The sequence below is a fragment of the Eptesicus fuscus genome, chromosome 14, assembly GCF_027574615.1.
Source record: "Eptesicus fuscus isolate TK198812 chromosome 14, DD_ASM_mEF_20220401, whole genome shotgun sequence".
Taxonomy (NCBI): domain Eukaryota; kingdom Metazoa; phylum Chordata; class Mammalia; order Chiroptera; family Vespertilionidae; genus Eptesicus; species Eptesicus fuscus.
Genome location: NC_072486.1, coordinates 47255765 through 47269580, shown reverse-complemented (window position 1 = coordinate 47269580; position 13816 = coordinate 47255765). Strand labels below are relative to the sequence as shown.

Sequence of the window (13816 nt, the reverse complement as noted above, 5' to 3'; positions counted from 1 at the left end):
AATATATATTCTCAATTATATGCAGGACAACAGCCACAAAAATTGACCATATAGTAAGCCCTGGAGCAAGATTAAACAAATTTGACAGTATTATACTGATTATATTCTCTTGACCATACTAAACCAGAAGCCAATAAAAAATGAGAAATTGCCGGAACCGGTTTGGCTCAGTGGATAGAGCGTCGGCCTGCGGACTCAAGGGTCTCGGGTTCGATTCCGGTCAAGGGCATGTGCCTTGGTTGCGGGCACATCCCCAGTGGGGGGTGTGCAGGAGGCAGCTGATCGATGTTTCTCTCTCATCGATGTTTCTAGCTCTCTATCCCTCTCTCTTCCTCTCTGTAAAAAATCAATAAAATATATTTTTTTAAAAATGAGAAATTCTTATATATTGGAAAAATAAGAATTATGTTCCTGCCCTGGCTGGCTTGGCTCAGTGGATAGAGCATCAGCCTGCGGACTGAGGGGTCCCGGGTTCGATTCCGGCCAAGGGCACATGCCCGGGTTGCGGGCTCGATCCCCAGTGGGGGGTGTGCAGGAGGCAGCCAGTCAATGATTCTCTCTCATGATTGATGTTTCTATCTCTCCTTCTTCCTTCCTCTCTGAAATCAATAAAGAAATATATTTTGGGGAAAAAAAAGAAAAGAAAAAGTAGGCACACCTTTTGGCTAAGATCAAGTGTAAAAAGGCACAAATAACCAATCTCAGGAATGAAGAAAGTGACATCATTGTAGATGCTGCTATGGACTATGTAAAAAAAAGATATTTCAAGCAACTTGGCCAAAAATTTGAAAATTCGATTGAACTTTACAACTCTCAGAAGACAAAACATTCAAGAAGAAGTAGAAAAATTGCACAGAATGGGACATCTTCCCATAAAGAAAACTGCAGACCCAGAGAGCTTCCCTGATAAGTTCTACCTTGTATTTAAGGAGATCATTTCAGTAATACACAAAGTACTCCAGAGGACAGAAAAATATTGAACACCCTGACTCATGAGACTAATATGTGAAACCAAAAGTTGAGAAGGACAGTACAAGAAGACAACCTCCAAAAATGTGCAAAGAAGCAAAAATCCTAAATAAATATTTTCAAACAACCTGGCAATTTATAAAGAGAAATAAAACAGCATGACCAAATTGGGTTTATCTCAGAGATTCAAGGCTGGTTTTTACATTTGAAAATCACTAGTAGTCACCCACCACAATAATAAAGGAGAAAAGTCATCTGATCATCTCAATAGCCACAGAAAGATGGCTTGATAAGAGCCAACATCCATAAGTACTCTAAATTTGGGTTAGAAAGGGAACTTCTTTTTTCTTTTTTTGTTAATCCTCACCTGAGGATATTTTTCCATTGATTTTTAGACTGGAAGGGAGGGGGAAAGAAGGAGAGAAACATCAATGTGAGAGACACATTGATTGGTTGCCTTCTGCATGCACCCCAACAGACCGGGGCTGGGGCTGAGCCTGCAACTGAGGTACATGCCCTTGACTGGAATCAAACCCAGTACCCTTCAGTCCACAGGCTGACACTATTCACTGAGCCAAACCGGCTAGGATGATAGGAAATGTCTTAATTTGATAGATATTACCAAAAAAATAACTTAGAGCAAACGTGATACTTAGTGGTGACATATGAATGTTTCTTCAGATCAGGAACAAGGAGAGGAAATACACTTTCACTATTATTCAGCATTAGCATGGATGTTCTAGCCAGGACAGTAAGGCAAGGGAAAGAGAAGGCATGAAAATTCAAAAGGAGGAAAGGAATCATTACAACTGATATGACCATACACATAGACAGCTGAAAGGAATCTATAATCTATCAAAATAAGAAATTTTTAAAAATAAAAAACTGTCATTTATGGTAAAAAATATTCAATAATCTAGGAATAAATCAGAAAATATTTATATAGAGAAAGCTATTGAGCACTTTTTAATAGTTTCCTTCACTCCTTATTTCTCATAACTGTTAAGGTAGATGTTAATACTATTGTTATAATTCTTATTTTACAAATGAGGAAAGTGAAGCACAGAGCATAATAAGCTTCCTCCAGGTCACACAGCCTGTAGGGGATTGAACTGCACTTGGGACTGGGGCAATTGGCTTCAGAGCAAAGTGAGGCCCTTAAACACGCAGAGCAAGAGGACACTGAAAGCTGCACCCTCAAAGTAGGTGTGTGCAGTCTGAGGCAGAAAAAAAATTATTTTTAAATTTACTTACCTGCAACAATCACTTGTAAGCTCTGAGTAAGGGCAGATACATATTGTATCTGTGCACTGGGTCAGGGACAGAGGGGCGGCGTTCAACAAACATGAACTGAATATCTGAATGAATGGTGCATTTATTTGGATTTGAGACACCAAAGAGTGAGTGAGGCTGTTCGAATAAATTTATTGAAATTTCCCAAGTGTTCATAGAACCCTTGGAGTCTCATTGAAACTGTGTGCATTGACATCCGGGGCTCAGCGCTGTGCCTGTTTCTCTTGGGCTAATAGGCTGCTCAGACATTACTACAGGAAGGAAGTTAGAAAAGTGTTCTTTCTTATTCTCGAGCATCTGTGTCTGCCCAGCATGTCCTCAGACACTCCATCCTTCCCATTTTAAATGTTTCTGGCTTGGTGGTAACCTGAACCTGGACTTTAAGGTGATGGACCAGACCCTTCAGCCGTGGTCCTCATCCCTGGGTGCACATTGGGAATCACTTGGGGCAAGTTTTGAAAATCAGGTTCGGGCCCCATTTATGCAGATTCTAATTGGCGTCTGTCATCTGTCTATCTGTCTGTCTATATCTATCTATCTATCTATCCATCCATCCATCCATCCATCCATCCATCCATCCATCTTTATATCTACCTATCTAGACATATATAAACTCTTTGTTGAAATATAACAAATATACAGAAAAGTGCACATGTCTATTGGGTATATTTTTACATTTCCAGGAGATTCTAATGTGTTGCGAACCATTCTTGTTGGCAAAACTGTAGAACAAACAGTGGGCCTTTCCCTTCAACCTTTCTCTCTACTTACCACAAAGAGCTTCTGCATCGACCCACAACTGGCAGCATCTCATGTATTTAATTCCAAATTGATATACAGTGTCATTGCTGTGCCGGGAGCCCCAGGTGGGCCCATGCACCTTCATCAGATATCAGAAGTTCACTGTAATGAGTGGAACAGGGAGAGGGATGACAGACCCCTAAAGAAAGGGAGGTGGGGACCTCAGGGGAGGGAGTGGCGGGTGAGGGGTGGAAGCCCCCTCCAGTTGGGGGTCAGTGTCCCTTGGTTGAATGAGGCCAATTTCTGCTCAGCCCCAGTCATGAGCTGCCAGATGGTCTGACTTTTCATGAGAGAAGCTGGAAGTCCAGATTTTTATGTGAAATATCCCAAGTATGTAAAATGCTGCTGTGGCAACGCAATGGCCCCTATTTATAGCCACACTGTCATATTTACTGTGACCACCTACTCCTACGCGTGACCAGGAAACTTAAAACTCACTGCGTTCAAACCCCCCTTTCCTTCTCCCTTGCCCCTCATCAACATCAGCAATCTTATTGTAATGAGAAAGCAGAGGCCCAGGAAAAGGAATGTGCTGCCCCAAGTCTACAAGAGGCACAGGAGGGGTCAAACCCAAGACTCCTCACTCCAGGTTCAACCTGTTCCCCATCACCCCACCCCTTCCCTTTACTGACAGCCAGCTCTCCTAGCTGCCTGGGCTGGGGAGGCACAGCTACAGAGACCTCTGGATCAAGCATCCATCATAAAGACAGAACTTAAAGGTATGATGGGAAAGAAATTTCATATGCCATTAAGGTCCTTCCTCATGGTGCCAGGCAGGGTGGAGGGTGGGACTGCTTTTCTGAGAGCCCCTTGGGAGAGCTGCAGACAGAGCAGAAGTTCTAGAGCTCCAGAGGCCAGGGTTACGTGTCTCCAGGGGAACAGCCCAGCCAAAGGGCACCTGCCCCCTCTCTGTGTATCCCCCACGTTCTAGCCTTCAACACCTGGCATGGGAAATGTATGCTAACGTTTCTTCCTCGTCACATTTCTGAGCTAGAAGCAGGGAGCCGGGGAGTGGTTTGGAAATGAGCTGTATTATATTTTGATTTGGTAGAGCGATTACCAGCAGCTGGATAAGTGGAACTCACCCAGGGTAGGTAAAGGAAGGTCCTCTGTGTGTGGATTAGTCAGGGGTTCCCTCCCCCAGCTCATTTAAAAGTCCTAGAAACTTCAGATTTAAATTTTAATGACACTGTAAGTACTCAGATAACCATTCTTTCTCTCCCCCTGTAGAGGTTCCCGCCTTGGCGGCGGGGGGGTGGGGGGTGGGGGGCGGCGTCCAGGAAACTTCAGCTTTCCAGGGCTTCCCTCGGTGGGGCCTTCCAAGGACTCAGGCAGGAATTATTCCCAGCAAGGGTTCACTCAGCACTGTCTTTGTTACAGAATGTTAAAGCCGGTTATCCTTTCCAGCCGTCTCCCCAGCAAGATGGAGAAGGAAGAAAAACAGCCGTCAGGGGCCTAGGCCATCCTGCCACAGTGCTCACCCGATTGGACTTGGGTCTCTCCAACCAGGAAGCAAGAGAAGGCAAAGGAAGGGCCTGGACAAGAAGGAGGCTCAGAAGAAGAGTGGGGGCGCTGCCACCTCCGTGGGAGTGGGCCAGGCTGGGGCCGGGAGGTCAGCGTCGGAGGCCAGGGGGGCCGCTTCGCCGTGGATGCGCTGGTGCCGCACCAGGTGCGTCTTGCGGCTGAAGCTCTTGCCGCACTGCGGGCAGGAGAAGGGGCGAGAGCCCGTGTGGATGGCTTGATGGCGGACCAGGTTGGTTTTGGAGCTGAAGCTACGGGCGCAGACGGTACAAGCGTGGGGCCGACTGCCCGTGTGCACCGCTTGATGGCGGCCCAAGTGAGACTTGCGGCTGAAGCGGCGGCCGCACTGCGCACAGGCGAAAGGCCTGGCGCCGCTATGGGCCCTGGAATGGGCGACCAGGTTTGGCCGCGAGCCGAAGCGACGGCCACACTGCGCGCAGGCGAAGGGGCGTTCGCCCGTGTGCACCCTCCGATGCCGCGCTAGGTGCTGCCCGTGGGCAAAGCCGCGTCCACAGTCTGGGCAGGAAAAGGACCGCTCGCTGGCGGGAGCGCCCTGGGGCGCCTGTGTGCAGCGATGCCCGCAGGCCAGGGGTTCGGTGGCACCGCCCAGAGCGCACTCGTCACATCCGAAGGGGCGCCCCTCGCTGCCGTGCAGACGCTGGTGCGTGGCGAGGTTCTTCTTCCAGCCGAAGCTCAGTCCGCAATCAGAGCAGACGAAAGGCTTAGGTCCCGGAGGGGAGGGCGTCAGGGTCTGGGCAGGAGAACCTGGAGAGGCGGGCACATCGGAAGCCAGCGGGGCTCGGCAGGCCGCCTCGTGCACCCTTTGGTGCCGCGCCAAGTGCTGCTTGTGCGTGAAGCTGCGTGAGCACTGCGCGCACTGGTAGGGCCTCTCGCCCGTGTGGATGCGCTGGTGGCGGATCAAGTGCGTCTTTTTGCGAAAGCGTTTCTCGCACTCGGGGCAGGGGAAGGGCCGCTCGCCCGTGTGCGTCTTCTGGTGCGAGCCCAGGTGTATCTTCTGGCTGAAGCACTTGCCGCACTCGGTGCAAGGGTAGGGCCGCTCGCCCGTGTGCGTGCGCAGGTGGCGGGTCAGGTGGGCCTTCTTGCTGAAGCGCTTGTCGCACTCGGAGCACGGGAACGGCCGCTCGCCGCGGTGGCTGCGCTGGTGCAGCAGCATGTGCGCGCGCTGCGTGAAGCTGCGGCCGCAGTCGGGGCACGCGGACGGGCCCTCGCCGCGGTGCAGCCGCTGATGCAGCCGCAAGGTCAGCTGGTCCCGGAATCGTCGCTCGCACTCGGTGCAGCCGTAGGGCTTCTCTGAGGCTGGAGTCCACGCGGCCAGCGAGAGCCCAGCCAGTGCCCCTGGGATCCCCGGCTCCAGCTTATAGGCGGCGGCCAGAGGCCCCAGGTCAGGCGCGGGAAAGGGGCCGGGCAGTAATGACAGGTGCTGGGGCCATTCGACTTTGTCTTCTGCCTCCTGGTCCTCCTCCTCCACCTTCACCTTCCGAATCATCCACTCCTCTCCTGAAAAGTCAAAACAAGACACGTCTCTTAAGCCCCACGTTTATTTATGCAACGTTCACTTGCCAGTAGACCACCACCTCCTGGAGCCCCGCATGCTGGCTTCCGTTCTGTCCACTGGGGAATGACCAATCCGAATATCTTCCCCTCTCTGCAGACAGGACGCCTGGTAACGCCCCCTCCCGCCTCCCCTTACAGGGGGCTTTCTCCCACGTCGATAAGAGCGCTGATAAGAGCACTTTCCCTCCCTCTGAACATGAATGTTGTTCAAGGTTCAGACCTCAGGCATCACTCTGGGTGCATATGCCCATGGCCGCGGTCCCAGACCTTCCTGTCTGGCAGGCTCCTTTCTGGAACCACAGTCTCTCAACTTGGGTTGAGCAGCTCCGCTCCCGAGTCCTGAAAATTGGCTGTTGCTCCAAACAGCTCCTCTTTCTAGACCAGTGATGGGCAACCTTTTGAGCCTGGTATATCAAACTTCGCCAAAAAACTGAGCATAACTCGGGTAGTGTGTCACTTTGAGGAAAAAAACATTATTTCGCGATATTTACAGTTTAAATAACATAAATGTATAATTGTTATATATAATTGTATTTAATAAACCAAAATATTTAGTGCTGACACGCGTGTCATAGGTTCGCCATCACTGTTAGACTGACCCGCTTATTTTGATGTGAGAGCTGCAGCTTCCTTCTCCCAAATGCTGGGCCCAGAACCTTGAGACCTTGACTCTCACCTTTGAGCTTCCCCTACTCTCAGCTTTCCACAGTGGACTTTGTATTCCTTCCTGCTGTCTCTCAAGTCCCCTTCCCTCCAACTCCCTTCATTCTTGCTTCTACAGCCAGGTGGGAAGTCCCAGTTTAGAAAGAGGGTTGTGTGTACAGGGAACCACTGAATGGTGCTAACCTCTGGAGAAGCAGGAGGGCCTCTTGGGGAGCAGATTTGAGGTGGGTTTTCCTGGAGCTTGGCCCCTCTTGGGAAATGGAATGGCCCAGTCGAGAGGAAGGAGCTGAAGGCCCAAGACCCAGTGTCCCCTTGGGTTCTCCTCTGCCATTAACCAGCACTGTAACCCTGGTTAACTTACCTCTTTGAGCTAAGTTTGTTAGTTTGCTTAGGTGGAAGGGTTGGACTAGTCCATAGTTCCTAAACCTGGTGCCACATCGTAATCTCTTGGGGAACTTTTACAGAATGCATCTATGGGAGCAGAGCACATGAATCTGTTCTCTCTCTCTCTTTTTTTCTTTAAATATTTTTATTGATTTATTTTTATTTATTTATTTTTTTTACAGAGAGGAAGGGAGAGGGATAGAGAGTCAGAAACATTGATGAGAGAGAAACATTGATCAGCTGCCTCCTGCACACCCCCACCTGGGGATGCGCCTGCAACCAAGGTACATGCCCCTGACTGGAATCGAACCTGGGACCCTTGAGTCCGAAGGCCGACGCCCTATCCACTGAGCCACACTGGTGAGGGCGAATCTGTTCTCTTTAAAGCTCCTGAAGTGATTCTTGTTTGAGAACCATTGAACCAGATTATCTGAGTTCCTGTCTCGCTCTAAAAGTCTGTAATAGCCTGAGCCTTGGTTACATTACACATGGACTGTCACAATTACATTTATTCCCAGTCTCTTTTATCCACCCCTCAATTCCAAACAACTATTTTTCCTGTTGTGATATTGCTTTCTTTTTTTATTGTGCCACTCTTCTACTCAAGAACCAGCAGTGGCTCCCTATTAACAGGATAAAGTAAGTTCTAGCTGCCTCTGAGGTGCAACTTTCTTACTACTCCCAGGCATAAGCCCTTTACTGTAGCCAGGCTGGTCTGCTCTAACTCTAGTCACACATCAACTTTCTTGCCTTGAAGTCTTTTCTCAGTCTAGAATGTTTTCCCATCCTCCACCCACCCTCATCAGAGCTGAAGGCTACACCTTTCTCAAAATGCAGCACAAATCAAAATCTTCCACAAATCCACTGCGTGAGGATCCCATATAAATGCCTGTAGCACTTACTGTTAATATTCATTGTGACATGGCTTTATTGTTATGTTAATTCTTTACTCTAGCTCATATTAGTGTCAACTAGGTTTAAGCTTCTGGAGGGCAGACACCTTGTGTTCTACTTCCTATGTATCTAATAAAAATGTGTTTTTCTGTGTCTAATAAAAATGAGGATGGCCACCATTTATTGAATGCCAATTATAGATGTACTGTGTATGCATGATCACAAGCCTTCACAACAAACATGAAATTACCCTGTTTACAGATGAACAAACTGAGGCTCCTAGAGGTGAGATAGCCAATCCAAGATTACTCAGCTAGGGGATGTGGAACAAGGATTCAAACAGGTCTGCATCGCTTTAGAGCCCATCTCTTTCCACTCTACCTAACAGCCTAGACCTAGTAGACATTAAATAAATCCTTGTGGAATAAATGACATCACTCAGGCAAATGATGATAAGGTTGATGCTAGTGGAAGGAAGTGATGGGCTGGATTGTAGAGAGAGAACCAGCTGTTCCATCGCCCTAGGTATGGGGGAGATGAGTCAAACACAACAGATTTGGAGCATTTGGGTACCACTGAGATCAGTGGAGATGTGGGGGAGGAAGCATGTCTGGGCAGAGACAATGAAAAAGTTGATCAACGCACCGTATGTTTTCATGGAAATTATAATTCAAGCCATCTACAAGTCTGTACTTAGACTGGGGCAGAGATGGGGGAAGCTAGGACTCCTAGAGTACGTTGACATGATGGTGTGTTTCTCTTGGATCGGCCTCTCTGATTCCTGTTGTCTATGGATGCAGAGTTCCCTCTGGGTGCTGAAGCTCTACCAGCAGTGCCAGGGCCTGATTCATCTTGTGTTGGAAGGGCCTGGAGTGGCTGCCACATCAGATAGTAGCTCTGGAGCTTGCAGGGCTCCCTGTTCCCTCCACCTGGTCCCCTTCACATGGAAGACTCACCTGGGCAGGAGCCCACAGGCTCAGCCTTCCGTGGTGTGTGTGCCTGGCTTCCTCTGCAGGGAGCCTCAGCCTGTTCAGGGTGGGCATCTTCCTCCGGTCTGGGGGCCTTGTGCCCTGGCAGAGAACAAGCTACCTCAAGCCACTGCCGACATCACAGATGGACAGAGAGCCCCACTGATGCTAGGAAGCAGGGGAGTTTGAAACCCCAGTCCCAGCCCTATAGGCAGGGACTGCACCCAGCCCATCTCATACCTGCAGGGGCTGAGTTCACAGCGGCCTGGAGCAGCTTCAGGCTTTTTCAAGCAGGGCAGCTGCTTAGGTACTGCATGGCTGCTAAAGCCACAACTGAGAGGAGTTTCGGGAATATATGTGTGTGTGTGCAAGTACAGGCCCTGCCCTTCAGCTTACATGAGGCTCCATGAGGTTCCTCGGAGGAGGGCTGGGGACCTCCCTGCCACCAGATGGACCCTGTTCCATGGCAAATCATTGGAGAAGATAGTGGTGTCAAAAAGCCAGGCACATCCCTTTCTTAGGTATCTTCTCTTGGTATCTGTTTAGCCACTTCCCTGTTTCAAATCTTGCTCAAAATTTAGCTTCCCAAGGAGGCCTACTGTCACCACCCTATTTAGGTTTATTCTGCCCCACCCACCTATAGTAGTCTCAGTTCTCCTCACTCTGCTTTATCCCCTCCTGGCACGCATCCTCTTCTAACAGGGTTTGTAAGTGCACTTGCTTTTACGTTGGTTGGACTCCCTGCCCTCACTAGGACTAAGCTCCTGGAAGGTAGGGGTCTTTGTCCATTTGGTCACTGAGGTATGCCAAATATCTAGAATGACACTTGGCATTAAGGAGGTGCTCCTTACGCATATTTGATGAAGAAAGGAAGATGAAGGACAATTCCCCCCCTGAGCTCCATCCAAGGTCCCCACTTACTTACCCGAACATGAAGAGGAGCCCAGCGCTCTCTCTTCCCTGGGAGGGCACATCTGCTCCTGGGCATTATGGGACCCTTCCCCAGGCTCACTTTGGGGGGCCATCTCCGGCTGTCCCACAGAGAATCCTGTTACAGGTAGAAGGATGGGTCCAAGTAAGCATCCAGTAGAGAGCAGCGACCAAAGGCAGGGCTCTTCCCCTTCCCCCCAGCCCACCCAAGGGACTTTCCCCAACCTGCTCCAGAAGGGAGGGTCCCTAGTCAGCATGGGCAAGGGACAGCCAGGCTCCCAGCAGTCTGGCCAGGTGTCAACCTGAGCCCCTTTGTGTTGAGTAAAGCACAGGTGAAGGAAGGATACAGTGGATTCAATATCCTGACGCTCTGTGAGTACACATGTGCACGTACAGTCTAGCACAACCTCCAGCGTAGGCAGGTATTCACAAACACCCTGAAGAAACCCAGAAGGATACTGCCCTAAAGGTTCCAGGGGCCTCAGGAGTCTTGGGGTTGCAGTCTCTGAGGATGGCTCTCCTTTCTTTATTGTAGAGAAGCAACAAGCCCAACAGGCTTCTGAATCCCCACCCCCACCCCAGGTTCCTCCCAGGTTCTGCTGGCTCACCCAGGGAGCTGAGGGCCTCCAAGGTCTCTCTCATGGCAACCCCAGGTAGCTTCTTCTGGGGCTCGGGCCACACACCCTAAGGAGAAAATACATCCTTGCTCACATTCTTCTCATGGCAGCTTCTACCTGGGCCCTGGCTCTGCCCAACCTCTCCCCATCAGCTATCCCCAGGAGCTACTCATGTGATGTCCCCAGCCAGGCACAGGTGAGGGAAAGAGGGGAGGTGGATTTCAGACAGTAAAGAGATCTCTACAGGGGGCCCAAGGAGAAGATCTTGAAGCCATTGCTGCAAGCTCTGGTCAGTTCCAGAAGTCAGCAGCACCCCCTCACCTGGCGGGTCTCTCAAGGCCAGCCTCAGCCCCTCAGTGATCCTGCCCCGGGAGGAGGGGTGTCAGAGACAAGTCGATTCTCTGGGTAGAGAGTGGAGGGTGGATGGTGGGAGACCAGACTGGGGAGCAAGAACACACCCCCTAGCCCTCCAGCTGTCACTGCGGGAGCTGGTGGAATGGGAGCCAGCGGAGGGGCGGAGGTGAGTGTCATATTGGACAGCTGGTGGGGAGGCCCTCGAGGAGGGTCCTCGCTGAAAGCAGGAAATGGCTCTTGCTTCCTCTCCCAAAACCCTACCTCAAACCATTTCCCCTCCCCCCCAGGGTTCCCCCCCTCCCCCAGGGCCACCCCGCCCTAGTGCCCCCAGCCCTGCTCCTCCGCCTGCGGGTGCCCTGCCCCCTCCCAACAGACTGCCCTCCCCCGAAATCTTTCTGGCAGCCATCCCTCTCCCCTCCCTTCTCCGGTTCCCTCTGCCTTCCGCCCTCTCTCCCCACAGAATCTGGCTGGCTTCCCAGCTCCGCCCCCGGCCTCGCCCCTCCGGCTCCTCCCCCTGCACACAGCCTGCGGGCCAACCCCTCCCCGCCCCTCCTCCGCCCCACGACCCTCGACTCCGCTCCGCAGGGCTCCCCTCCCCCTCCCCCGGCCGCCTTTCCCTTCCCTCCGGCTCTCCCCGACTCCATCCCCCTCCCCGGTGCACACCCTCTCCCTTCCTCTACCCCTCCTCTTTCCTTCCTCCCTACACTGCCCTTCTCCCCGCGGCTCTCCGCCACTCCGCTCCCCCCTCCTCCTCCCTCTCCTCCCCCACTCTGGTCTCCCTTCCTTCTCCTTTCCTCTCTTCACCTCAGTTCCCTCCCTCCTCCTGTCTCCCCAGCCCCCCTTCCCCTCTCCCCATACCCGCTCCTCCCTCCTCCCCTCCCCCCTCCCTCCCTCCCTCCCGCCGCTCTCCTTCCTTTCCGAGGCCCCCGGCTCCCCTCCCCCTCTGCCTCCCCAGCAGGCTCTCGCTCCTCCTCCCTCCCGGTCCCCAGTCCCCAGACCCGCTCTTCCCCTCCCCCTCCCAGTCCAGTCCCCAAGCTTACCCCGTGTCCCCCGCCCCGCCCCCCCAGCCCCCGTCCCCTGGCCACTCACTCCGGACCTTCTGCTCGGCCCTGCCCTGCCCACCGCTGCCTCCAGCACACCTCCGTCCCCCCTCCCCTCCCATCAGTGGCTCCCTTCCCCATTTCTGCACCCCAATGACTTCTCCACCCCCTCCCAAGTTTGCCTCCCGACCAGGCCCCTCCCGTCCCACCTCCCCGCTTCCTTCGTTCCCCGAGCCTCTGCACCCTGACCTCGCTCCACGTCCCTACTTCTCCCCAGTTCCCGGCTCACCTGTCAGCACCCTCCTGCCCCCTCCCACCCCCCCCACAACCCGATCCCCGAGCCGGGTGTTCCTTCCCCCGCCCCCTCCCTCACTCCCTCTCCCTCTTAGGATCCTCCCCTCGGAGCCTTGCACCCCTTCCCACCTGAGTCCTCCCCCCCCCCCCGCCCCTCTCCTGGCCCCTGCCCTTCCCTCCAGGGTCCGGTCACTTCTCTCCTCTCGACAACCGACTCCCCGGACAAGTCCTCCCTCCCCAGTGCCACCTCCTCCCTCCCCTGCCCTTCCATTCCCTTCCACCCTCCCCACCCCCTGCCGCGCGCCCCCACCCCCGGGGCTATCACCTGCGGGGAGCGGGCTGGGACCGAGCCCGTGCGGGGGGAGGGGGGGCGGGCGGAGTCGCCGGCTGTGGGGCGCCTCCAGGGCTGGTACCTGGCGGCCGGCCGGCCGGGTCTCCCCGCTGCTGCCGGGACCCCGGCGTCCTGGCCTCCGGTCCCGGGCGGCTCTGCTCTCAGTGGCGTCCGCTGCCCGCAGCTCGGGCGCGGACTGACTGACAGACTGACAGCCCCGAAACTTCGCGGGGAGGGGAGAGGAAAAGACGCGGGGCGGGGGGAGCGGGAGGAGGAACCGCGCCCGGCAGGGGAAGGGGAGCGAGGACGCTGCGGGGAGCGGCGGGACACCGGTGGGGAGGCCGGGCAGGGGTGTCCTGGAGTGAGGTCGCGGGGGGCGGGGGGGCGCGCAGCAGCGGCAGGTGGGCAGGTGAAGGTTGGAGGGACGTCGGCAGGAGTAGGTGCTGGGAATGGGGAGCTTAGGAACGGGGAAGGGGAGAGGGGGGAGGGGAGAGGGGAGGGGAGATGGAGGAGGGAGAGGAGGCCGGGAGGACGGGCACTCGGGCTGCCGGGGAGGGTGCTCGCGGGCGCCGTGGGCGGAGCCAGGGGAAAGGTGGAGCTCGGGGCGGGGGTTGGGGGTGGGTGAGGAGTTGGGGGGACGGGGAGGGGTGTCAGGGTTTGGGCTGCTTTCTTTGAATGGCGAGTGCCCGCGGGAGCGTGTCTGCCCCACGTTCCCGCGGTGGGATCCAGCCTCCACTCGGGGTCGGTGAGGTCGGCCTCGGAAACTCCAGCCCCGCCCCGCTCTCCACCTCGACCCCACCGGGATCGACCCCGGCCCACACCCTGCGGCCCTAAGTCGGGCGACCTGAGACCTGCTTCTGGGGCCGGGTCCCTTGGGACCGTGGGGCGAGGCCGGAGGAGCCAGGACGGGGCCTCGGCGTCTGCTGAGAAGGGGCCCTCCCCGGAGGAAATGGGGTGGGGGCTTTGGGTCCAGTCACTAGAAAGAAGGCAGGGCTGGCGGGGGTGGGGGTGGGGTGGGGAGGCTTGAGGGGAACTGGGCGGAGCCTGAGGGCGGGGTCCAGGTGAGGGGGCTGCGGGGCGGGGAGTTCCCTGGGCCCGGGGAGGGGCGGGTTCTCCGACAGCTCCGGAGAGCTCTCCCAGTCTGGCTGCTCTCAGCCCTCAAGTCCGGCTTCTCCCTGTCCC

The 13816-nt window shown here is 54.3% G+C and overlaps 1 protein-coding gene across 4 annotated transcripts; it reads right to left on the bottom strand.

The window, feature by feature from the left end:
• Positions 1-3638: 3638 nt before the first annotated feature.
• Positions 3639-12988, bottom strand: ZNF467 (zinc finger protein 467). 4 transcript variants are annotated; one of them, XM_028128929.2, is made up of 5 exons: positions 12717-12988; positions 10607-10682; positions 9994-10116; positions 9057-9170; positions 3639-6102 (listed from the first exon to the last, which is right to left on the bottom strand). In XM_028128929.2, the coding sequence occupies exons 2-5, from the start codon at positions 10638-10640 to the stop codon at positions 4616-4618; spliced, it is 1758 nt and encodes a 585-aa protein (XP_027984730.1). In that variant the 5' UTR covers positions 10641-10682; positions 12717-12988; the 3' UTR covers positions 3639-4615. The 4 variants fall into 4 exon arrangements, with proteins under 4 accessions (XP_027984730.1, XP_054582300.1, XP_027984740.1 ...); XM_054726325.1 differs by lacking the exon at positions 12717-12988 and adding an exon at positions 12629-12662; XM_028128939.2 differs by lacking the exons at positions 9057-9170; positions 12717-12988 and adding an exon at positions 10937-11206.
• Positions 12989-13816: the final 828 nt, after the last annotated feature.

Bases quoted from the DNA above. Each gene is read 5' to 3' on its own strand.
- ZNF467 (XM_028128929.2), bottom strand. From the start codon at position 10,640: ATGAGAGAGACCTTGGAGGCCCTCAGCTCCCTGG. The intron at 9,171-9,993 runs GTAAGTAAGTGG...GTTCTCTGCCAG, and splicing joins GGGCTCCTCTTCATGTTCGG to GGCACAAGGCCCCCAGACCG. The intron at 6,103-9,056 runs GTGAGTCTTCCA...TTGACTTTTCAG, and splicing joins GCCTGTGGGCTCCTGCCCAG to GAGAGGAGTGGATGATTCGG.